Here is a 25,931-nt window from a genome sequence, read left to right on the forward strand (position 1 = left end):
TAAAAAAAACAGAGCAAATATTTAACATTTACTTTTAAGTCTATACAGGCATTATTTATTTTACCATGTGGTTACTATTAAGTGCATTGGCCTGCATCCATCCTTGCAGCAAAAAAAAAAAATAAATAAAGCACTCCTCTGTAAGCATGCGCAGCTTTGCAGCCCTGCCAGCCCAAATATTTGGATTTTTCTGGTGGAGAGGGAGAGTTTGGGGAGCTGGAGTGCGTGTTTGGCTTTGGCACAGGCTGGGACGTGCTCTGTGCCCTTCACCTCCATCCCTTTGCAGGGAATTGGCCCCAGGGAAATGCTGGAGATGGTTTCTCCACAGGTTATTTTTTTTTTAACATGGTGATATTTAGGATTAAAACCTTGAAGAAAACACCCCCTTCCTCCAATCCTTCCTCATCCTCCTCCCCACCAGCGCTCGTTCACAACTCATGAAGTCTATTCATTACTCCATCTGTAAGCACGAGGGGCAAATCCTGTATTAGCCACGTGTGCAAACTCTTTTTTGCCTCCCAAGGAAGTTATTTACCAAGCTTCTCTCCTTTTAAATGAAGGGTTTTTTAGGAATCTCCTCCTGTATCCTGTGACAGACGTGATGCGGCCCCGATCCCGGCACTTGGGAGGTTGTGCCCGGATCTCTGGGAAACACAAACTTCTGCACTGCCTGAGGCAGCTGATTTAATGCAAGGATGCCTTGCAATACCCTTAGAAATGTTTTTTGTTCCTCGTGGACACATTCCAGTGCATGCAAAGAAGAAAAGAGCTTGCTATGGGCTGACTCCAGATAATACAAAAAATGTTTTAGATACAGCAACTTCGATTTCCTCAGTTAAACCACAGGTTGGCTATATTTAGGTCAAGAGATTGGTCAGGAAATTAAACTCATCCCTTTTTTTTTTTCCCTTTTATAGTCTTATTGGTACATCCTAACCACATCAAAACTTACAATAATTCTCATGTGAGTGTTAAGCCCCGTTCCTCCACGTTTCTCCTCAAAGGGGAAATAATCACGATAACAGCTGTGACTTGATGAGCCTGAGGGAGAACTGAAATTGTGTAAAAAGGGGATAGGATAGGGACAAATCTGGGGCACTCCCTGCAGCTGTGTGCTTGAAGTGGAGTTACATCCTCCTGCATCACAGGCACAGAGGAAACAGGTGCCCAGTTTTGTCCCCAACACTTTTTCTGCAGTGAAAGGTTATTTTTGCATGATTCTCTTTAAAATGCTTCTCTCTCTTTACTCCTTGCTGTAAGGAGTGAAGATCTGAGTCAGCACATGTAAATACATAGGCCTGACTCCTGGCATGGATTTTGGGTTGGGGGAGTTGTTTAAATTGCTCATGTGGAAATTTTAACTACACCCCCTGCCCCTTTGCCCCCCACCCAGCCCTGAGGGCATCTGTGGTCCCACAGCTGGGATGTGCAAGGATCTCCAGAGGGAAATTCCATCAGCCAACCCCAGCCTGCAGACAGGGACTGTGCAGTAAGGAAATCCAAAGGATTTGTTGCTTTTTATCTCTTTTCATCTCTGAGTTTATTAAAGTGCAAATGTCAACCATGGAGACAGCTATCACATGCAGTGCAGTACACCAAGAAACACTTTCCACACCATAAATGGAAGGAAAAAGGCTTCGTTGTGATTATCTGATGCACAAAGGACAAAACTGAACCAGGGCTCTGTGCCCTTCCATAACAGAAAGTACTACAGCCATGAATTGGGAAACAAAACCCTCTCCAGGCCCTCAGCTGACAAAACAGAAAATATTGAGAAAAATGGAGTGTTTATAGAGCTCAGGGGTTTTGTTTCTGAGCTTCATGTTAATGATATGTTTGAAGGGATGCTTCTACTCAGCACTTTTTAAAGTTCAGTATCTTTTTCTTAAAATTATAAATACATAATATTATAAATCATAAATACTCCTTAGAGTATGAATTTAAGAATTGCAGTGGGCAAATCCAATTTACCTCTCTCCTAGAGCTGAGGTTTGTCTGCCCAAAGATGCTGGGCCAAGGACACCACAGAAATCCTGGGATTCAGTTTTGCTTTGTGCTCTAAAAGAAAAAAACAAAACAAATGCATTGAGGTACAAACTACGTGAATATAACATGATACAGAACACATGAACATGCTTTCAGCAACAAGAATAAATATTACCATGGCTACAGGATCTACTTCACAGCTTTGTGAGATGAGGATAAATAAACTATTTCCAAACTTTAAAAAAAAAAAATAATCAGAGATGAGTCTTACAAATAAACTTTGATTTTTAAATTAAGGCAGCTTCAGCAGGAACTTCAAGGCTTTTGTTGAAAACAGACTCTAACACCAAAAGTGTACTCGTGCTTGCAGGTAGAGCTCTGATTCACAGTCTAGTTCTCCTAATTTTGACTATTAAAATGAGCAAAGATCTGTGCACCGAATACCAGGTGTGCTCTCTGCAAAAGTCAGTGTTCCATCAGTAGGTGTCATGTGGGAACTCTGAAACCCAGTTCACCTCTCAGGCATGGGACTGAGGTACCTCTGGCTGAATCATTAACTCCATGGCCGGGAGGCAGACTGGGAATTCAGAATTACAAGAAGCTGTTGCGTTTTTTTTTAAGTAAGTGAATGATGAAAAAGGGATATATAAGGGGAGAGCTAAGGAAGCCAAAGGAAAGCACTAAATTAAAAGCCCATACCAAAGTAAGACCTTAAGAAAGGTGACTCTAGTAAGGTCCATCATATACCTGGAACAAAACCAGATCCTAAAACTTTCCAGGAAAGAAACAGCAGGAACTCGAGCGGGGGTTGGCTTGGCTCATCCAGATGTGCGATTCTTCTTCCCTCTCTCCTCTCAGCTCATAAAAGGGTGAAGCCAAATAATTGCACAACAAATGGTACTTCAAGTATTTAGAAACACGGCCTGCATGTCTCAGAGGGGGGATCCTGCACGAGCTGGGGAAATTGTGCACCTCGTGAAACAAAGCTGCCACTTCCAGCAGTCCCAACGCGCAGCGAAGGCACGAGTTCACGTCCTGCACACAGCCCCCTCTTCCTCCTACAGGGCTGCACGCTGACAGCACAGAGCAGTGAAATGAAAAGGAGTAGACAGAAGGGTTATTTTGTTCAAACCTCATCTATTCCAACACAAACGCCACTATAATCACACACAGAAACGTATACACAGCGCACACTAACCAGCTGCTTCACGTTTTTACAACACTGCCCATATATTCCCCCGTGCTTGTACACACCTCGTGAAATGCTAAACTGGACACACAGCTGAAGATGCATTTCTGACCCGTTGAAGGGAAAAAAAAAAATATCCGGCTGCCTTTACCTGCTCAGCTCCAGCTCCTGAAAATAAACCTGCCCCAAACTCCATCAGTACCAGGGCTTTGGCCAGCAGGGGTGGGAGGCCAGGAGTCTCACAGATCCTGATGCCACCTCCCCTCCCATCCCTGGCCAAGGCCATGCTGAGCCTGATGGGGTGAGCTAAGCTACTCATGGGCTTTACCTAAAAGAGGGTGTAAAAATAGCATTCCCTTTGTCCAGGTCCTCTCAGAGGCTGGGATTAGTGAGGGGTGGCAGTGTCCAGGGCACACACCTGCCCTGCTGGAAGAATAAAGCTGAGAGGTCAATGACAGGGATGCCACCTACATTTTTTTTATATGCACATAGGCATATATAATATTTACATCTATATAGCTTCCAACAAGAGCAGCACAAGGTATTTCTGAATTAACTCATCCAGGAGCTGGAGGTTTCTCTTGGAGCCCATCTGAACTCTTTATCCTTTGCATTTTGTCTCCCTCCCCCTCGGGCTGAAGCAGAATTTGGGTGAGCTTGTGGCTTGCAAAGCACAGCTGTTCAGTGGCTTCTGAAGAATTGCACTTGGAGTAATTCAAGTTTCTGCAGTTCAAATATTGTCTACCCTGCTTTTCCCGACACTTGTGCAAGTACCAGCATAACTCAAAAAGAGCTGACCACAGTGTAACAGTGTGGAAGTTAAACTCTTCCTCTGGAAAATGTAACTGGAGGTCAGCAGCTCCTCTGCAGCTGGGAAACAGAACACAGCCTATTTGAAGGTAAAATAAATAATAAAAAGAAGTGAAAGTCCTCAGAGTGTTCCAAAGTGCAGCAGGGATTTGGGCAAGGCTGTGATGGACCGTTCAGCCCGACATGGTCACTGAGGGGCTGCTTCCACCAGTCCTGCTCCCTGCACTGCCTCTGCTGAGCCTGAGCTGGGAAGTGCTTCATCTCTTTGTGTCTCTCCATATGGAAAGCTGAGTAACTCTGCCTGCCCTCCAGGCAGGACTGGCTTTGCAGATCCACACAGCAGTTAATGTTTGCACGGGTCGGAGAAGATGCCAAGTGCCACAAGGGGCTTATTCTACAACCTAGAAATCCCACCCGCCTCCAGGAAGCAAATATTTCCTCCCAAGGGCATTTGCTGCTGCTTAATACTATTAGTTCTGCTGCGTAGGAAATCCCAGAGGACAAAAGTCAATTTGAAAAAAGACATCAGTACATCTACCTGCTCCTGAGCCCCAGACTGTAACACACCAGCCCCTTATCAAGGGGGCTACAGGTGCTGCCAGGACTTGGCAAGATGCTCAGCTGGGAGTGAAGATTTGAAAAGCCTTTAACATTTGAAATACATTTCACTCATTGCTGCTTCCTGGATGGAAATTAATGACTGGCCCTACAGCTGCTCCTGGTCCTTTGCAAAGGGTTTGATCCCCATCACCCCAAACCATTCAGGGCTCTTTGCTCATCTCAGCCTTGATCCAAAAGCTGCTGAAGGGCTGGGTGCTCCTCAGCTTTGACTCTGGGGTGGGGTTTGGTTTTTTGTTTTGGTGTTTTTTTTTTTTTGTTTGTTTGTTTGGTTTTTTTTGCATGCAGGAGTTTGGATTCTCCATCCAAACTCACACCACAGCACTGGGGACAAAAATCACCTGGCAGCCACCAGGCACAGCACCAAAGCCATCCTCACCCCAGAGTATTTATTTAATAATCATAATGTAATAAAAGGCTCATTACAAAACCTAGGAGCACTAGAAATATTTCCAGTATTTCTTACAGTCCAACCACTGCTGTGTTGGATTTAGTGTTCAAGAGCTTGACAGCAAAACTGATTTTTTTTCTATTTTTTTTCTTTTTTTTTCGGAAGCTTTCTACTTTGTGAGGCTTCTGGAAAAACTGCAGCTGTAAAGTCACGTTAGTGAGGATCCAAGCACAATCTGTAACAAAAGTAAGGCAATTTTGTGGTTCTTTTTAAAAAAAAGGGACTTCAAACTGAATAGGTCCATTTAACTGCCAGTAGATGGCAAAAATATCCCATGTTTGTCTTGATTACCTTAAATGATTAGTAAAAAAGGCTTAATTTGTTGTTCTCTTCCTTGCTTTTCATACAAACTTGCAGAAAGTATAAATTAAAGTGCAACTGTACAAAAAAAAAAAAAACACCCTAGGAAAAACCTCAAGGGGTCATAAGAAGATATCAAAAAGACAGATTACATCATTTTTCAAGTTGAATGACTGCATACCTGGGACTAGCAAAAGTTCTTTGCTTTGTTTCTTAAAACATAAAACAAAATTAAAAAAAAAATAGAACAAACCAAACCCCCCATCCAACATTTTTTTGGCAAAGCTTTCATAAAGCATTTGTTCCTTGATTAGACTATTACTTCATAATCAAGTAAATGGAATTAAATACCATGTAAAAGCCAAGCAGATGCCAACGCTGCCTATTAGATTAATCCCGTGTAATAAAAAATAATAACTCTTTTAAACAAAGAAGTCACACATGCATTAGGGTAAGAATTTAACCTTAAAAATCCCCTCAGTTCATCTTAAAAAATAAAATCCCATCCTTCAGATAGCCAGTAGCAAAGGAACAGTAAAATTCCGGGTTGGGATATCCCTGCCTGGTCAGCGGAGCAGCGAAGGTCACAGTCCAGTAGGCAGCAGCAGGATGGGAGAGCCCTTGGGCAGGGTCGATGAGTGTCCAGCAGCAGGGAAGGCAGATTTGGCAGTGATTTTGGGCAGGTGGCAACAGGCAGAGCTTCCTAGGGGAAAGGTGAGAGGTGAGAGCTCCAGAGCTGTGCGCTGCTGACGGCTCCTGCCCACCAGGGACCATCCCAGCCCTGGGGGAAGCGCTGGGTTCTCAGCTGGGTGATCCAGATCCTGTCCTCTGCTCACCTGAACGATTCACCAGGGAGCCCCTGGCGAGGCAGGGGAGGGGGAGCAGGCTGGAGGGAGGTGAGGAAAAAGGCAATCTGCCTTCAGCTCCGAGTGTGGAGAGCAGGTCAGTGCTGTCCAGAGCCCTTGGGCAAATAAAGCACCTTAGGGACACTCCTCTGCAAAGAGTGGACAGGGACAAAGATTGCACCTTAGGGACACTCCTCTGCAAAGATTGCACCTTAGGGACACTCCTCTGCAAAGAGTGGACAGGGACAAAGACTGCACCTTAGGGACACTCCTCAGCAAAGACTGCACCTTAGGGACACTCCTCTGCAAAGATTGCACCTTAGGGACACTCCTCTGCAAAGAGTGGACAGGGACAAAGACTGCACCTTAGGGACACTCCTCTGCAAAGATTGCACCTTAGGGACACTCCTCTGCAAAGATTGCACCTTAGGGACACTCCTCTGCAAAGAGTGGCCTCCCCACAGCAGGTTTGCACCAGGACCTTTGCACATCCCACGTTCCCTGCCCATCTTCAGCAGAGGGAAAAAGAGAGGGGAGGGAGGTCATATTGCACTAGTGCAGAAGCATCTAAGCAGCTGCTGCTTTGGGGAGAAAAGTGTTAAGAGAGGCTGGCACCTGGGTGTGAACACTGCAGAGCTGCTTCGTCACCCTCCACTCCATCTCACAGAGCTCCGGGTTAACTCCTCTGCCCTGGCTCAGCCCAGCCTGCCCCTGCTCTGCACAGCATCAGGGAAACACCAAACTCCCTGCAGGAAGCGTGGCTATGCCCCCATTATCTCAGGATGAACCAGGGGGGAGGTGTTTTCCAAAAACTCAGTGATAACGTTTGTTACTTTACAGCCTTAACATTTCCCATGGGGTTTGTAAGGAAAGAAAAATAAAAAAGGTATTGGATACATTTCGCCAGGCACAAGGAGAGGTCTGAAGTTAATTTCCTTGGTGCCTCGCTAGAGGGGAGCACGTTTTGGGTCTGGCCCTGGCTCTGTGGGGCAGTGAGGGGAGGAGGAGGAGGAAGAAGAAGGGAGCAGAGGAAGGAGGGGCGGACGAGTCAGCGCGGATCCTCACAGCGCGCAGAGGGGCCGACGCATCAGCGGGCCAGGGCCATGATGAGGCTGGCACACATCTCAAAGAAGTCCATGGTGTGGCTGCCCAGGCGAGGGGGCACCGAGGGGATGCTGCCCACGAAGGAGCCGCTCAGGGAGCCCATCAGAGACTGGCACTCGGTGGCCGCGGCCGCGTCGATGCTCAGGCGCGGCCGGTGCAAGCCCGCGGCCGAGCAGGAGCGCTGCGGCGTGGAGGAGCCAGACCTCTGCTCCATCACCTCGTCTTGAAAAGCCAAAAACAACCGAAAAAACAAAGGCAGAAGAGAGAAAAAGTGGGATTAGTTTGGCAGCTGCAATGCAGGTGTGGTAATGATATGGGGACAACAGCAGAGAAGGACGGCTCGAAAGGGCTTTTGCTGAAATGACACACGCGTAAGCGCTTCAAAATGCAGAGGATGGCTCTTAAAATTCCAGCCTCGCCCTTCTACGTGTTCTCCATCTCCCACTCACCATCGATGCTTTTGAAGTCCAGCAGGTAGCTGCGGTTGTCCACCTGGTAGAGCTGCAGGCTCATCTTCACGTAGTTGCCGGTCACGGGGTTCTTGCGACGCACCCGCAGGTGGTAGGCGTTCACCACCTGCAAGGGGAAAGCTGCCCTCAGCAGGGAGACTCCAGGCAGCAACAGGAACACTTCTTTCCTTATTTTTTCTAAATATGAGCAAGACATCTTCTGGGCAAAACAGTTTCCCAAAAGGAAAACCCCCATAAAACGAAGCAAACGGCTTCATTTCCTCCGATCTTTAAATATTCTTCTTAAGGCTGTGATTCACCAGCTGCTGGCTGAGGAAGCTGCAGTGACCCATCTGCCAGGCACAAAACTGATGTTTGCTCCTCCCTCAGCAGCAGCCACGGCCACACAGACCAAAAAGTCCACTCGTGGGCCCACACATATGGACAGTGCTCGTGAAACCAGGACGAGCTGGGCAGAGCAGCCTCTCCCATCAGCACAGCTAAACCCAGTGTTTGTGGATCAGCCTCAAGCTGAGTATTTCCCCTCGCTGCTTCCCACCTCACAATCTGCTGCATCGCATTTACAATGAGATCTTTTCTCTGTGCCATATTTGTGAAGCAACTGCGTGGATGGGAGAGTTAATTCTGATGAAGAGTCACATCTGAAGTTATTCTTAGGGTGGGAAAGGCTATTGTGAAACCTCCTCGCATGAAATAAGCTCCACTGCCTACACAGAGATGTTGGGCTGAGTTGGTTTTTGAGGCTGTAACAGAAATACAGCAGGTTTGTTCACTCCCTGTACAACCATTCAGCTAAAGCTGGTGTGGTCAAATGCACCTGGCCACGGTCCTGGTGCAGGGAAATGGGGTTTCTGGAAGCTACTTGGTTTTAAAGATGTAATATTATAAAAAATAAGGAGGAGGCAGGAGCTTTTAAACAAGCAGCACAGTGAAATTCACACAGTACAATGCTTGGGACCTGGAGGGAAGGAGGAGGGGAGCCCCTCTGGTGATGAAGATCTGGGCTGAAATTCTCCTTACCTTGCTCCCGATGCTCACATGATGCTGCTGCCAAAGGCCACGAGCCAGGAGAGCTCACCTCAGGGGCTGCACCAGGACTGGGGAAGTCAGGCACAGCAGCAGAGCTCCAGGGCTAACTTAGGGATTTATTACTCCAACTTTGAAAAGAACTCTGACTAAACGCTGCACAGCCCTGGAGAAATACCTGCAGTGAGTACTGTCAGCTAAAACATCTGGGTTTAAATCAAGAAGCTGAGCTAAACTGAGGAAGCAGTAAGTGTCTGAAAACACATCTGGCTTGTGAGGACTGCTGCATCTCCATCAAGAAAAAGGCCACCACATCGATGATACAAATTCTGCACCCAAGGCCCCCTGCCCCTCATCTGTGCATCCTTTAGGGCAATTCCTACTGTACCATTTCTGTCCTGTCAGGACCAGGCAGAACTAATGAGAGTTCCTCTGCTCAGCAGCACTCAAGATGACCTCGCAAGGAATTAGCCACTAAAATTAGAAATGTGAACAGCTCCCCTTATCCCTGCAGCTAAGCAAGGCAGAATCATCTTTCCAGCTGCGGAAAGAAACCCCTTATTTCACGCCGTAAATAAACACCACAGATAAGCACAGCTGGCTCTGTAATTCATTGAGTTTGCCTTAAGAAGGAACGGCAGGGATGATTGCAAGGTGGGAACATTTATCTGGAAGGTGAGGCTGTAAGCACATTTCCAAACCTCGCTGAGTTTACGGGATGAAGGATTCTGGAAACCCACCCTACCTTCCACTCGAAGTCCAGCTGCTTCATGGCCCGGTACACCTCGGCCATAATGTCGTAGGGTTTGCTCTGGCTGCGGATCCCCAGGTGCCACTTGGCCTTTTTGACAGTCAGGGGCTTTGGCTTGGTGGTGTTGAGGGCGTCCAGGGGACAGCGAGCCTTGGGGCTGTCGGCGATGAGCGGCGGCATCCGCTCGGGGTGCGGCTTCACGCCCGGGGGGATGTGCAGGGCGCTGTCGTCCATGAAGGAGCCGGTGGGGGGGCTGGAGGCCAGGTAGAACTCGCTGGCCTGGTTCATGATGCGGCGGTTGTCGATGACCAGGTGGTAGGCCACGGCCAGCTGGTCCTGGGGGTCGCCGCTGTAGAGGCTGTTCAGCACCTCCGACTCGGTGCACTCGAACTTCTCGCACACCTCGCGCACCGCCTCGTCGTCCACCACCGTGGCGTCGTAGGAAGGGTCCTCGGGGAACAGGTAACTGGGCAGCTCCTCCTTGAACCACTCGTGTTCCCTGGGGAAGGCAGAGGGGAGCTTTGCTGTGGGAGGGGAGACGGGGAAAGCACCAGCAGCAAAGGGTAAACCCAGCTGATGAACGGGGAGCAAAACCCAGCCCGGTGTTGGAACTCAAAATGTCTCCCAGACATTTTTAGAGGTTCCAGGCCTTGGTCAGAAGCATTTGAGACCCTGACAGGCAGCTGGAAACAGCTGTGATTTTGAGTTTGAGCCATGGAATGAGTTACCAATTTTGGAGGTGGAACAAGCAGTCACAAAAGGTTAGATAGAATAGTAAAAGTAGTTACAAAACAGAGGGGAAATTTTTTTAGTATTGTACAGAGGGGTTTTAGCACCTGCACAGGGGGGTTTTTACTTTGTACATGGGGGTCAGAAGTTCTAAGATGGAGGAAAGCAGGCTGATCCTGTTCTTCCTCCTCCTTCTTCCTTGCCTCCATGTTCTTGGTGATGTTGGCACTCATAGATTGGTTTAGAGCAGAAAAGCACTTTGTAATATAGGTAGTAGGTACTGGGGGAAAATTATAAACATGTAATACGTAATATATCATATAAAAGATAGCAGCAGCCCTGGGCAGGGGGGAGAAGAAGAAGAGCAGACAGAGAGGATGTCAGGGTGTGTGTGTGCCTCTGCCCAGGCCGCTGACCAAGTAGCCGCAGCCCGAGAAGAAAATCTTTTAGATAACCAACAATAAACTGCCTTGAGACCAAACAGCAAGAGCCTGCACAGTTTTACTTTAGAAGCACAGGTTGGAGGAGAAATTTCACTACCACATGGGACCCCAGAGTAAGCCTGGGGTTCCCACAGCCCGGCACAGGGACAGCAACTCTGCACGCTGGGCTTTGAAGTGAGACTCAGCACTTCCAATGATCTCACACTTTGAGATTCCCATGGGCCTGATGGAGATACAGAGCATCAAACCTACCCAATTCCCATGCCCAAAACTCAATTCTCACCAATTTACAATGAGGTGAATGATATTTGTCAAAAACACACAGTTCCTTGTCTACAGGTTCTGTGTACTGACAGTAATCTCACCTCATGTGCTGCCTCTCTAGCATGTAATTAAATCCTCTCATCCTAAGGAATTAAGAAGTAAAAAAGGAAGTTTGCCTGGGTTTGCTTGAAGAGTAAAATTAAGGCCATCCACTGAAAATGCATTAAAAACCTGAGAACTTCTGTAAGCCCTAGTAACATTTATGTTCATGCTTAGCACATAGCTAGATGTAATACATCCAACATATATATATCCAGCCGGCACAGAAGGGGTGCAGGGCTGCTCCTTGAATCACCTGGGACAAAAACCACCTGGATTAGCTGCCCCTGCCCACCTGCCAACAGGTGACCCCCAGGACAGTCACCAGAGACCCCCACAGACAGCCAGCCCACCCCAGCCCACCTGATGTCCTTGATGGTGGCTCTCTTGAGGGGGTCCACCTGCAGCATGTGCATGAGGAGCGTGGCCACGGAGCGGTTGAGGTATTCAGGGATGTAAAACACTCCCCCACGGATCTTCTTGAACAGGGTGGGGACGTGCTCATCGTCAAAAGGCAGAGTGCCACACAGCAGGGCGTAGAGGATGACACCACAGCTCCAGATGTCCACCTCGGGGCCAGCATAGAGCCTGCACGAGGACAAGGGCAGGAGAAAGCTGTCACCACCACCCTCTCCTCAGTCAGGGTGCAGGTTCTGTGTCACCACCACCCTCTCCTCAGTCAGGGTGCAGGTTCTGTGTCACCACCACCCTCTCCTCAGTCAGGGTGCAGGTGAGGGCACCTATTGTAAATGCAGGCGAACCCAATGGGAAGCAATGAGGCTGTCTGACTCAATTTAGAAGGCTGAATTATTCCTTTATTATAACTATGCTAAAATACATTAATATACTATATAAAAGGAAGATACTAAAACTACATACTATTTTTTCTCTCACACAACTCATGACCCTCTTTCAAGAGTCCAGCCCCAGGTGGGTTGGATTGGCCACCAGGCTCAAACAATCCTCACCAGAATCCAACCAAGCACTCACTCCAGGTAAACAATTCTCCAAACACATTCCACATAAGAAAAACAAGGAGTAGAAGTAGAAATTGTTTTCTCTTTCATTTCTCTCTGTGCACCTCTCTGAAAAATCCTGAGAGAAAAAGAAATGTGCTTGCCACAGGCACCCCCTGCCAGCTCCAGCGGGGACAGAGCTCCAGCCCACACCAGGGCTGCTCACGTGGCTCCCCCCAAACCAAATCTGCCTCAGCCAAAACTGCTCAGGGAAATGAATGGCAGGGCTGGCACTGGCTGCCCACACTCCCGTGTTCAACCCTGCCTCCACTCTCCAAAAAGCCAAACCTCACATTTCCAAGAGCCCTGACAGGGTGTTTGCTCCTTTGCCCTGAGGGCTCAGCCAGAAATTTCTGTTCATTGAAGGAGGCAGATCAAACAGCAACACATAATTCTATCTCTGAGCATTTATTTTTGGTGTGCTCCTGCTTCTGACAAGCTGCCAAACATGCTCTCTGCCATCACCAACTCAGGACACCCCAAATACAGTTGTGCTGCCCCTGCTCATCTCTTTTTGCTACATCTGATGCCTCCCCAGAGATTTTGAGAAGCAACACTTGCCCTTGAGTTGTGAGGCCCAACCAAAATACAGAAGGTGAAATGCAGCTACTGAAGTCTCTTCACTGCACTCGCTCCTCCTGAAAAGCATCACTGCAGACATATCAGTGTAGAAGTCCTGCTGGTCATGCATGTGACCATTCTCTGAACACCCCAAAACACTGGGTCTGCTTGTCCAAGGCTGAGACTTTCCCTGCTGAGGCCAGGGACAGCAGCAAAGCCATTCTGGAAGGGCAGAGGCTCAGCTGGATGCCCCCTCAGCCCTGCCTCCAAGCCCAACTCCCAACTCAATCAGAAGACTGATTCTTTTGCTGATAAAAGCACTGCCTGGACAGTTTTTTGGACCTTTAAGAGCAATTGAGACACACTTTTATGGCTCTGAAACCTGAGCTGTCACTCTCTACAGCTTTTGTGCTCCAGCAGGGAAGGCAGCAGGAGCCAGGAGCCAGCTGCCCCCTGCCCCACACACCCACCAGCAGGGCAGGGAGGGGGGATTGTGCCTGTCCCCCTCAAATGCAGCTCCGAGCAGAGCCCAGCTTACCACACTGAGCACAGCCATGAAACTCAGGCAGCCCTGAGCCTGTGGGTGGGAGTGATGAGGGAGGGATGCAGCTGCAGCCAGCCAAACAGTGCAACGCGTGGGCTTGGTTTTGGTTTTCCTTCTTAATTTTGTTGTTACTAAGCTGCATTGCCTGCACCCTTGGAACACTCAAGGACTAAATCCTCCTTGCTGATCTGCCATGTGCCTTGCCTCCTATACAAATTGAAAAACACGTGTCTGGCCTTCACTGAGATGGAAATACGATTATTATTTTTTTGGAACCCCAGTAGTTTCTGGATTTTTCCCCTTCTTGACAATGAGGATTTACTTGGTTTCATTTCACAGCCAGAGCTGTAGTCACAACAGGGTTTCTGGATGTTAGTCTAATTCCTGGGATGCTCTGCCAACACTTGCTGTGGTTTAAACAGGGATAAAATAATCAAAATCACAGCAAACACTCTCCAAACAAAATGTTATATTTAAAAGCTACAGATATAGGCAAAACATACATTGGATTAGGAAAAGAGAAGCTCATGGCAAAGGGAGATTTAAAAAAAAAAGGGGGTAGGTAATGAGATGGGCAGTTTGAAGGATCATTCAGAGGACTGAAAATTTGAAAATCTGTATCTGCAATCTTTGCTAAGGTATTACAGAGAGAACTAGGGCAAAACGTGCATTCTATGTATTTTCTGTTCCTGACAGCAAAATACAGGAGGCAACACCTCTGTACCAACACGTAGAAGTCCAATTCAACCTTGTGGGGTGTGCCAGCCCTCCATGTGCTGTACAGATGTTTCATGCTGAGGGATGCAACCACAGAGGTGGTTTGTCAATTCAATGAATAGTTCAAAACAAAGCTCTGAAGGTTGAACCTACTGCCATAGCCAAAACCCCAAATACAGGGCTTCCCAAGCTTAAGGAAGCAGAAGACAAGTATTTTCTTTACCAATGTTGGGAAGGGATTAAAGATCTTCCTGTTTCTTTTGTTAGTGAATGGTTTTCCTCATTAACACTGTGTTTTATATTACAGGTGGGCAGGAGAGGAGGGGGTGGCCTGGAAAAGCCTTTCCACCTGGAACCTCAGTATTTGCATCCAAAGAGTCATTTTCACCCTCTTTAATTAGCAATATAAACAGTCAACATCTGGTATTAATAATTCCTCCAAAGTAAACACCTGTAGCAAAACACAGTTTGCTATTACAGCTACTGAGCAGTAAAATAACCAAGAAAACCTTCAGATCTCTGCCAACAGATTCGCCCAAACACAAAATCCAGGTTGGAAGGATTCAGCTGCTTTTACTAGATGTGCAAAGCTGTTTCCAATATCAAGAACAAATTTAAACTCCATGTGCTCACATAGACTTTGATGAGAAATGGAATGTCTTACCTTCCAGAGATGACTTCAGGGGCTGCATAATTTGGGGAACCACAGCTGGTGCGTAGAAATTCACCATCTGACATCATGTTGGACAGTCCTAAAAAAAAAAAAAAAATAATGATTATACACTGATGTTTGATCTGAAGGTCCAGACACACTGGACCCCATGTCACACAGAGGAAAAGCAGGGAAGTGGAGTGGGATATTTGGAAGGGAATTGTTGATATAATTTAGATTAGACTATAATTTATATAGATTTCTCTGAACTGATTTGAAAGTTATTACTTTTGTTGTTATTATTGTTGTTGTTGTTTATTTTTGTTGGGCTGTTTTTTTTTCATATCCAACAAAGAAATAGTCACTCCAGGCTAATTTTGCTCCTCTAAATTGCAAATCCCAGTGCACAGAGGGGAAGACATAATTCATCCCAGAGCACTTACTTCATATGGCAACTGGGTGGGGCTGTGAAATGAGTAAATCTTCAGAAGGATTTACATTGCTAGAAAGGACTCACCAGGACAGAGCTGGTAGCCCTGGTATTTTAATGGATTTCAATCCCTAATGCCACTTAAGAGCCTCCTGTTACTGCTGGTTGTAAAATGAACTGAGGCCAAGAGCACATGGCCAAACAGAGGGAGGACATGCAGGAAAATAAACACACAGAGCTAGCTCCCCCTGAATTAGCTGCACCCAGCCCGCCTCAAACACCAACGAGGTAAATCTCACATGGGGCGATGACACTAAAACACAGCAGAGATTTACAAATGGATTCTCAGTGCCACTGCAGGAGCAGCCTGCTGCTGAGGAAGGCTTTCCAGGGTGCATTTCCAGGTGCTGGGGGCTGGGGCAGCAGCTCTGGGCTCTGCTCCGCAGCCACGCCTCTGGAATGCTGCTGGGGTCACATACCAAAATCAGCTATCTTTGCATTCATGTGTGCATCCAGCAGCACATTCTCTGGCTTCAGGTCCCTGTGCACCACCATGTGCCTGTGGCAGTAATCCACTGCAGAGAGGATCTGCTGGAAAAGGCGCCGAGCTTCTGCCTCCTCCACCTGGGGGAACAGCAATGCAGCAGGGTGTGTGTGTGTGGCAAGCACATCCTTCTCTCTCTCAGAGGGAAGAAAGAGAAAACAATTTCTATTTCTGCTCCTTGTTCTTCCCAAGTGGAATGTTTTTGATTAATTGTTTACCTGGGGTGTTGCTTCATTGGATTCTGGTGAGGATTGTTTGAGTCTGACAGCCAATCCAATCTACCTGTGTCTGCACTCTCAGAGAGGGTCATGAGTTGTGAGGTAGTTAAATATGGTAGTTTAGTATCTCCTTTAAATAGTATATTAATGTATTATAGCACAGTTATAATAAAGAAACCATTCAGCCTTCTGATGGAGTCAGACATCATCATTTCTTCCCACCAGGTTCACCTGCATTTACAATAGGTGTGCACTCAGGCAGGGGAAGGCTTCACTTAGCAAGGAGCCAAAAAGCTTCCAGAGTGCAGAGGGAAAATCTGCCAGCTTGCCTGTGAGCAGAAGCAGCAAATAAAGCAGATTTCTCACCCTTGCATTTTACAATGTGCCAATGTTTGAAAATGATACAGCCCAGAGATGAAAGGTGAGACCTCAGCTCAGCTGAGATGTCAACAGGAATTTGAAGGTGGCACCTATCAGACAATGAGCTGCTGTCCCAATGGGACCGGTACAGATCCAAGCTGGACAAAACACCACAGAGGATGCTGCTGGGAGCAATTCCTCATGGACTTCCTCTGGAAGCAACAGGTGAAGCTGGAATGTCATGATGATTTTAATTACCTGTATAGCTAATAAAGTTGTACGAGCTACATCAGAGAAACTATATTTTCAACTATTATTTTTACTGATCCCTTCATGAAAGGGAGTAAAGACTCCCTTCATGAAAAACTGAGTTTATGAATGCAGAAGTTCAGAAAAATATTTAAATCAGCCACTGAAAAGATCTAGATGGGGAAAATGCGTGAGAAATCAGAACTGTACACAGAAAAGAAAACTGAGTCAGCTCCATTGACCACTATACTAATCCAACCCAATCTGCAGTAAATGCATTGATTTTGTAGCACAGAGAGGGAACATGTGATGGGCTGATCCTTCACCTGAACCCTTATTCTGGATAAGGGGACACTTAGGCACATTTTTACCTCCTTGTTCTACAACTGCTCCACAAGGCAGACACCAGCAATTTTCCTTGTCACCAAAATCTCACATTTCACAGGTGCTTTATACCCAGTGGGACTGCTGGCATTGAAAATGTTGTTCAGATAAGCCACATCTTTGAAAAGTCTTCAAAGAACCTGACATGGAACCAAGAGGGGGGTCTGGGAGAGGTGAATGACTGGAGACCACACCAAGCTATAAATTTGCTGCTGATTTGTGGGGGTTTTGACAGGCAACCCATAGCTAAAAATCAAAAAAAAAGCCAGTTTTCCAAATATTTGCCCTAAGCAACACATCACCTTGTATATTTTGGTCTGAGGATCAAAAATACACCAGAGAACGCAGCGAAAAATCACACACGAGTTTTGTGCGAGCCAGTACAAGACACCCCAGATGGGATTGCTGTGAAGCAACTTCTATTTTGGGCCTTAACCTTAACTGTGCTCCCTTGAGCAGGCATTTTGCTCCTGATCACCTTGCTCTTCCCACACAAGTGTCGGGGCTGACTCGGGACCAGCACTTACACGTCCGTGCTTACAGATGTAATCAAACAATTCACCCCCAGACACGTATTCCATCACCATGAAGAAGTCTGTCGGTGTGCTGATGACCTGGTACCTTCAAAAACACAAGCAGATTTTTAAAAAAATAGGTAATTAGGAACAGGTAAAGGCTTTTAAGCAGATTATTAATTCCACATCAACACTTCCGATAAGAATTTGTTCGGCTCTTGCATTAGCAACTGCTTTCCACTTCTGAAAAGCTGTCTCTTGTTTCCAGTATTATCTTTCACTTGTCTGTGAAAGCACCTCTTTTCCAGACCTATGATCTTCCTTCAGCCCTTTTAAATAATCCTCTGAAATATCTACCAGGCAAACTTAGGACTGCCTTGACTTTCAAATTTCCATTTTGGCTGGGGGCAAGGAGAGGATCCATCTGGTCTCCCTCATATCAAGAAAAAAGAAGATAAAAAGCCCTAGGTACTAGTGACAGCTTCCTCTAGACAGGTACAGAAACAAAAAGGAGACCCCCTAAAATTATTTTTCAAATATCAAATCTCTCTAGAATGGGGGAAAATCCTTCTAGAATGGAGGGAAAAACCCAGAGCATCACCTTCAACTTGCAGATTTATTCTCCATTTTCCTTCAAAACCATCCCTGAGTGCTGCAAAGACATTTCAGTGTCCCAGCTGGAACAAAGTGCCAGTGATCAGCTGGGGTCAATGCAGCCCCAGGAATTCACAGCAGCACCAGCTGGGACCTCCCTCTCTTTTATTCCCGATTCGTTGTCCTGTTGCTGTTGTTTTCGAGTTTTTTTCCAAATGAATTTTTTCCCAGATGAATTTTATTATTTTTTACAGGACTGTAATTTGAAACAAAGGGATTTCAGCAATTTTTAGAGGCTGGCAAGGGAATGTGGGATACTCCCATAAAGATCAATAGCATCAACCTCATTTTTCTGAAGAGCTTTGGACCCAGACATCTAAGCTACTGTTAATTGCCCCAATATTTCTTTTATATACATTTAAAATCTTATTGAAAGAGGTTTGTGTGCCCCAGTCTCCTCACATCTTTATCACTGTATTTCATGAATGCAACATATATCACAGGACACAGATATGGTCAAACTGGATTTAATTTTTATTGCTTTGACAAATGTGTGAATGGGATTTGACTTGCAGGATGCTGGGCACACAGCTGAGGAGTCTTGCTGGCGCTTTTTTCATGAAATAATACCAATCTGTTCTCCAATAAATCCATGGAACTGTGAAGTTACTCTAAAGTCAACAGTTGCTGCATGGTTAGTTATTTAACTGTAGAGAGAATTTGTTTTCCCTTGCCTCTAAGTCCCAGGTATTTGCTATATCTCATGCCAGTTTTAAGGCTGACCTAAATGTCAACTTACCCTTGCAGTTACCATTCAACAGCTTTCTTTTATAGGAATGCCAAAGATATTATCGAGTGCCTCATTAATGTGGGCTGGCTGCACAAGCTGGGGATTGAGCAGGAATCCCAGAGGCTGCAGTGCAGGTGCTGATTTACGACCCCAACTCAGGTTCATCAAAGTGGAGACTTTCAAAACTTATGTCTGAATAATAAATGTTGAGAATAAAAAAAAAATATATATATATGTTCTTTTAAGCTCTGGATAATCGGCCCATTAAAACATAAATCCCATTGACTGGAAGCCAAGGTTTCACTCTCAAAGCCTGACCATGCTGCAATTCATAGAGTCATAGAATGGTTTGGGTTGGAAGGGACATTAAAGACCATCCAATTCCAACCCCTGCCATGGGCAGAGACACCTTTCACTTATCCCAAGTTGTTTAAAGTCCCATCCAAACCTCGCCTTGAACGCTTCCAAGGACGGGGAAGCACAGCTTCTCTGCAAAACCTGTGCCAGTGGATCACCCAACGCACAAAAACTCGACCAAACACAATTTCTCCTGCTGTGTTCCATCTCCTGAAGGCCAGCTGGCCGTGTGTGAGAGGTCTTTGTGCACAGAGGAGCAGCTGCACACGTGGGGTACTCACAGTTTGATAATGTGAGGGTGCCGGAAGAGTTTCAGGTTTTGAATTTCTCGTTTGATCTTGCCCACCACATCCAGGCTGCGGATTTTCTGCCTGTTCAGTATTTTCACTGCCACTTTGTGCCCTGTCAGCTGGTGTTCACCAACTATTAGAGAGAAAGAGAACATTGCAAAGTCACTGAACAGTGCAGCAGGGTTCACACAAGCAGCTTAGGGCACTATAAGCAAAAAGCCACTTCTGAAAGGAAAAAAAAGCAGAAGATGAGGGTGTGAAGTATTTTAAAGTTTTTGTCTCTTCACTGTTTTCCCAGAGGAGTCATAGAAGGCAGAAGAGAGAGGACTTATCTGCCAAAAACACTCCATTAAACAGAAGAGTGAATTGCTGGAGGAGGTCATACCCCAAGCTAATTTGCAAGGATTTATAGCATGTAAAAGCTAGATTAATCAGAAACAGATATATTTAAATGGCAGTGGAGAATCTCCACCATAACACACTAGTAGACAAAATCCCTCATAAACCCAGTCTTAAAACTAGACCATCACACTTCTTTTTTTAAAAAATGGTATGGGGATTTTCCTTGCCCAAAATAGGACTGCAGGATTTGCATTACTAAAATGAATTTCTATTTATACTTCCCCCAGCATGCTTCTTGCTTTGATGACAAGCTGCAGGAACACTGCTGGACTGCAGGAGCAAACTCTGCTTTTTAGGAAAGATGCAAACTTCAATTGGGTCTTTTTTTAAAAATGCACTTGGGGCATTGAGATGCTAATGTTTATCTCCTGTGTTCAGAGAAATATCATACCCATAAACTGGGAGGAGCAGCCTCACTATCACTGGGGGAATTGTAATTAATGATGTGAAACTAATTCAGCATGGGATCCATTTATCAATAAACAAACCACCCAAAAAAATAAAAAAGCTCTCAAGAAGCAAGATTTATATTGAAATTGAGAGCAGAAAGAGCTTAAAAACTTGGTGTTTATACCAAAAAAGGGTTCTCAGAGCGAGCTGCCCCTTCTCAGTGGTTTCCAACATAACATTCAACAGAGTGACACAGGGATGGTTTCCTAAAGCCTGCACAGAAAAACCTGCTTACAGTAAATATTTGTGCTCTCTAATTACCAACATCACCCTTCCAGTGCAAGGAGTTAATTATTGCCAGCAAACCTCGTTATTACATTATTAGAGCCTGTAATTTTGGCAGCCCTAATGAGCTGATCAGAAGCACTGGGGGTAAGCAGGAGGTGTGAGAAGGGCAGGGCAGCAGCACTCGGGGCACACCAGGTCACTATTCTTAGCCACCAGATAAGACCTGCCAGAGATTCTTTCCTCAATAGGAGCATCCTAAAAATAAAACACTTTACTGCCCTTGAAAATTAAAGCACCACTTTGCATGTCCGTTTTATTCCTCGTAATACTTCAAACTACCAAATGATGGAATGAAAATAAACTCAGCTTTGCAGCAGAGATGCAATTTAGGGATTAGCTGAGGGCTGGAGGAGGCAGATAATTCCTCTGGTGCAGTGCAAGGAGAGTGCTGTAAATAGTCCAGGGAGGCATTTTCCCTGGTGAATCCTTGGGGAGAGGCAACAGAGCAGTGCTGCACAGAGGTAAAGCAAAGTTTTTTCACTGAACTAGGAGAAAAACCCTGATTTCTACCACCCTTTGTTTCAGGAGAAAGGCTTTCTGGCTTGCACCAGCATACTCTTTGAAAATTTTTTATTATACACTAGGGGGAAAAAAAAAATGGCCATGCCCAGAATGAATAATTATTGTTTTTAATACTATTGCCAAACAGTTCATCCCCTTTCCCATCCGTGACAAACAATGTGTAACTCTGCAAAGGTTTGCTAGCACAAACACATTAATAATTAAAAATAAACAGCCTATTTTGTAATCCATCTTTTGCTTACAGTAAGCATTAGATACAGAGATATTATTGTTTCTGTCCCCAGTGACTTGTTAAGCCTCCTTGAACTCGGTGAGAGAGAGACAAAGAGGGAACACAATTTCCTATGTGGTGGGAGACTTTCAAGCCTTTGAGGGCTCTCTGTAGCTGCAGGAATTGAGACATGGGCAGCAAGGACAACAATCCCTCTGCTCACAGAGTCACTGTCTCTGAAGCCCAGCATCACCCCAAAAGTGAGGGGCAGGTCCCAGGTCTCCCCCAGGCATGGAAGGGGATCCCCACCCCAAGGGTGGGCAGTGGTGACACCTCCTTCCCTCTCACTGCCTCCCCAGGTTCAAAAAGTGGAGACTCTTGACATTTACTCATTTTTATAAAAGAAAAAAAAAAAAAAAAAAAAAAAAGAGGAGGAATAGTGATTATAGCACCATGAGCAGAGATAATAATTAAAACCCCTTGACAGCAAAGCTTTTTACAGCACTTTTTTTATCCTACCAGCTCAGGCAGCAGAAGCAGTTAACATTTTTGCAAATGCTTCAGGGCAATATAGAAGCTTATGGAGGGGTGAGGAAACTCCTTCCCTATCAGCTCTGCTGGCCCTTATCTCAGCCCAAAGTTAAAAATAAAATCCACCCAAAACATATATTTAGCAATGCTGTATTAATTCTGCCCCGGTGCCACTTGCTTGTGCTGTCTCAGCCTCTCCCTGCTCTTCCTCTGCTCAGCCTCCTTTACTTTATCTTCCCTCTGACACCAAGTTTGTCTTGGAGCAGCAATGCTACAGTGCCTGGGAAAAATGGGATCTGATCCTGGAGCCCGTGGAGGTGACACAAACACATCCCAAGTCCTCGAGGGACCACAGATGTGTCACTTTTGGGCAAACAAGCCAGGCAAAGGAGCCACCAAGGCACCCAGGGATGCTGGGGGTGGCATCACACACAGAAAATATCTGGGTTACTCTGCTGGATTTTGATTTAAGCTCTTTGGGCTGCACCAACTGTGAACCTTGTTGTGGTCACAGAGAGCTTTTGGGGACCCACAGGGTGGGACATGCCCACAGCAAACACAATTTGTCTCATCTCTTCTTGCCAACCCCCAGGGAAGGAGATGCCAACTCCTTCCTCCAAGGTTTTGCTAAACTCCCGAATCCAAGATCTTCTCCACAGTTTTATTTCGGCAAATTATTCTGATTTTCTGCAAATTAGAAATTGTTTTTTCTGCGAATAATCCTGTTTTCTGCAATTTATCTTTGGCCTGGAGGTCAGGGAAAATAACTGTATTTGGTAAAAATGCTGTGTGGTAACTTCAAGTCTTGACATGACACCTCCTGTCCATCCACCACATCAGCTCCTGCCACCTTCCTCTCTTCTAAGAGATGCTGTGTCCTCGTCCCCACTTCCAGATGGAATTTAAATATTAGCACCAAAACCCTGCCCTTATCTGCCAACCTCATTGCTCCCCTCCGTGCCTTGCGTGGATTTTCTGTAAATGACATCAAGAAACTGAATGGGCTTAAAAAAAAACCAATTTCTTGCAGTGTTCAGCCAGTTTTTAGGAGCATCAGTTCCCCCATGACCCAGGCAGTCAGGGACTTTTTCTGTCTGGCTCCTGATGGCTCAGAATGACTACTGAGCTCCAGCCACGAGTTCAAGCTCTGGTTTGTACCCCATGTCACTAAATCCTCCCTTTCATTGCCATTTCTTATTTCCCTAATAACAATAATCCTGAACAGTTGTAAATTATGATTTCTTAACTTCAACAAGTAAGGCAGCAAAAAGCACCAAAACCAAAACCTCTTGTGCGAGGCAGAATTTGAAGAAAACACATCAGCAACAAGAGATGTCATTGATGGCTCCTGATTTCTCCCTGAAAAAGCAATTATTATACCCAACACACAATGCTTGAATCAATCAACAAAAACCTCTGCTTTTCTCATGTGAATAAAAGTTTTTCTAAAGCTCATTCTAGTAAAATGCTGTAATTTTATATAAATGGGACACTCCATTTCTTCATTTTGGTTCCCAGTCTCAAGCACAAACTTTATCTGTCAGTTGTAGGCAAAATATTAAGGGAAAAAAAACATATAAAGGGTACTGCTCACCTATAAAGGATTTTGAGCTAGAAAATCTCTTTCATGTCACTTGAAATATTTCTTTGGAAAATGTCCGTTTTTACCACATTCAGGTCATATGTGGGGTAGGGGGTATTTGTGCTAGTTAAGGGGAAAAAAGGCTATTGTTGGCAGGTTTAAATTGGTCTGCAAGGAAAAAACCTGCCTTTGGAGCAGTTTTGATGTCTGCTAGTACACACAAGTGATTTAAATGGTCCTTACTGTTAGAAGTATTTATTCTGATAATTCTTTAGACAGTAAATTTGTGGTTTGGGATTAAACACAGCAATATATATTTTAGGGACATGATTAATGGCCACAGGTGGACTTAGCTGCAGTGGTTGTAGTGGTTTCTTTCATCTGCTGTCCATTTGGGTTTATTTTAAAGCTCCAGAAACTGAGGGCAGGCACAGCACCCCTTTGCCCAGCCACATCCCAGTGGGGTGGGGGGACACGGCATGGGACAGCTGCTCCCCCAGCTCGACCTAAACCCATTTCCTAGTGGAAAACACAGCTTAGACACTGAATTCTGTTGGTTTTCTGAGTTTTTTAGTATCTCGTTTAAAAAATGAAATTTGCACGTAATGGCAGAATCCACAGGGAAAGAAGAAATACAAATATTTGCAAACCTCACAGCCAGGTTAAGCAAAGCCTTCAGGATGTGAGCTGGCTGCTCTGGCATGACTGGCCAAGGAATCCCTGTGTGGAGCCCCAGCCTGACACAAGCCCCTCATCCTGCAATCCTGGAAGGGTTTGGGATGGAAGAGACCTTAAAGTTCATCTCATCCCTCCTTCTGCCATGGGCAGGGACACCTCCCACTATCCCAGCTTGCTCCAAGCCCTTTCCAACCTGGCCTTGGACACTTCCAGGGATGGGGCAGCCACAGCTTCTCTGGGAACAATTTCTCCCCAATATTCCATCTAACCCTGCCCTCTGTCAGCACGAATCCATTCCCTGTCACCCCACCGCTCCACGCCCGGCCAGAAATCCCTCTCAGCCCTGCTGCAGCCCCTCTAGGCACTGCAAGGTGCTCTCAGGTCGCTTTGGAGCCTTCCCTCGCCCGGGTGAAGGCACAGCTGGCTCATCCCTGCCCGCCCGACCCCTCCATCCCCGCGGGGGATGCTCAGCTCCGCGGGGGGATGCTGGGATCCGCAGGGGGATGCTCAGCTCCGCGGGGGGATGCTCAGCTCCGCGGGGGGATGCTCAGCTCCGCGGGGCGATGCTGGGCTCCCCGGGGGGATGCTCAGCTCTGCGGGGGGATGCTGGGCTCCCCGGGGGGATGCTCAGCTCTGCGGGGGGATGCTGGGCTCCCCGGGGGGATGCTCAGCTCTGCGGGGGGATGCTGGGCTCCCCGGGGGGATGCTCAGCTCTGCGGGGGGATGCTGGGCTCCCCGGGGGGATGCTCAGCTCCGCGGGGGGATGCTGGAATCCGCGGGGGGATGCTCAGCTCTGCGGGGGGATGCTGGGATCCGCGGGGGGATGCTCAGCTCCGCGGGGGGATGCTGGGATCCGCGGGGGGATGCTCAGCTCCGCGGGGGGATGCTGGAATCCGCAGGGGCGATGCTCGGCGGGGCGGCAGCACCAAGCGCCTCCGCCGCCGGCTCCAGGAGCACCCCGGAGCACGGCAGCCCCTCGGGAAGCACGGCGGGGAGCGGCGCATTCCCGGCACGGAGGGGCAGGATGCCGGAGCGCGCTCCAGCCTCCCCATCACCTCCGTGAAGTTTTGGTGGGTGCCGCTCGCAGCGCGGGCTCCCGGGGATGTGACAGCCCGGAGCAGCGAGGGGAGAGCGCTGCATCTCTCCCTGCAGCCGCCCGCCAGCGCCGCATCCCCGCCGCGGGCAGCCCGTGTGCCGCCGAGGGAAGGAAGAGGAAACGAGGGAAGGAAGAGGAGCCCAGGGAAGGGAGCGCAGCCCGGGGAAGGGAGCACAGCCCAGGGAAAGGAGCGCAGCCCGGGGAAGGCAGCACAGCCCAGGGAAGGAAGAGGAGCCCAGGGAAGGGAGCGCAGCCCGGGGAAGGCAGCACAGCCCAGGGAAGGGAGCGCAGCCCGGGGAAGGCAGCACAGCCCAGGGAAGGAAGAGGAGCCCAGGGAAGGGAGCGCAGCCCGGGGAAGGCAGCACAGCCCAGGGAAAGGAGCGCAGCCCGGGGAAGGCAGCACAGCCCAGGGAAAGGAGCGCAGCCCGGGGAAGGCAGCACAGCCCGGGGAAAGGAGCGCAGCCCGGGGAAGGGAGCACAGCCCGGGGAAGGGAGCACAGCCCGGGGAAGGGAGCGCAGCCCAGCGAAGGGAGCACAGCCCGGGGAAGGCAGCACAGCCCGGGGAAAGGAGCACAGCCCGGGGAAGGCAGCACAGCCCAGGGAAAGGAGCGCAGCCCGGGGAAGGGAGGCGATGCCGCGCGGAGGCCGCGGGAGCGGGAGGAGGGAGGCGGCGGCGAGGGGCGCACCCGGCCCGGCCCGGCCCCGCCCGCGGCCGCGGTACTCAGCTCTTGACTTTGCCGAAGGTGCCGACCCCCAGCGTGTCCCCCAGCACGTAGTGGCCGATCTTCACCCGCCCATCGTGCTTCTGCTTCTCGGCCATGTTCGCCCCCCGCCGCCGGACCACAATGCACAGGGCCGGGCCGGC

The 25,931-nt window shown here is 47.5% G+C and overlaps 1 protein-coding gene across 3 annotated transcripts; it reads right to left on the reverse strand.

The window, feature by feature from the left end:
- Nucleotides 1-5,159: 5,159 nt before the first annotated feature.
- PRKAA2 (protein kinase AMP-activated catalytic subunit alpha 2) lies at nucleotides 5,160-25,931 on the reverse strand. 3 transcript variants are annotated; one of them, XR_013340428.1, is made up of 10 exons: nucleotides 25,793-25,931; nucleotides 19,298-19,439; nucleotides 17,288-17,381; nucleotides 15,485-15,629; nucleotides 14,588-14,675; nucleotides 11,449-11,673; nucleotides 9,545-10,049; nucleotides 7,753-7,879; nucleotides 6,625-7,525; nucleotides 5,160-6,564 (listed from the first exon to the last, which is right to left on the reverse strand). XR_013340428.1 is itself a non-coding variant. In XM_021542112.2 (9 exons), the coding sequence occupies exons 1-9, from the start codon at nucleotides 25,884-25,886 to the stop codon at nucleotides 7,287-7,289; spliced, it is 1,659 nt and encodes a 552-aa protein (XP_021397787.2). In that variant the 5' UTR covers nucleotides 25,887-25,931; the 3' UTR covers nucleotides 5,160-7,286. The 3 variants fall into 3 exon arrangements, 1 of the variants encoding a protein (XP_021397787.2); XR_013340429.1 differs by having other exon boundaries at nucleotides 6,595-7,525; XM_021542112.2 differs by having other exon boundaries at nucleotides 5,160-7,525.

Source organism: Lonchura striata, chromosome 9, assembly GCF_046129695.1.
Source record: "Lonchura striata isolate bLonStr1 chromosome 9, bLonStr1.mat, whole genome shotgun sequence".
NCBI lineage: Eukaryota > Metazoa > Chordata > Aves > Passeriformes > Estrildidae > Lonchura > Lonchura striata.

Coding starts and splice junctions, on each gene's coding strand:
- PRKAA2 (XM_021542112.2), bottom strand. CDS start 25,886: ATGGCCGAGAAGCAGAAGCACGATGGGCGGGTGAAGATCGGCCACTAC. Junction 19,440..25,792: donor CACCTTCGGCAAAGTCAAGA/GCTGAGTACCGC, acceptor TCTCTCTAATAG/TTGGTGAACACCAGCTGACA. Junction 7,526..7,752: donor GGACTTCAAAAGCATCGATG/GTGAGTGGGAGA, acceptor TGGCTTTTCAAG/ACGAGGTGATGGAGCAGAGG.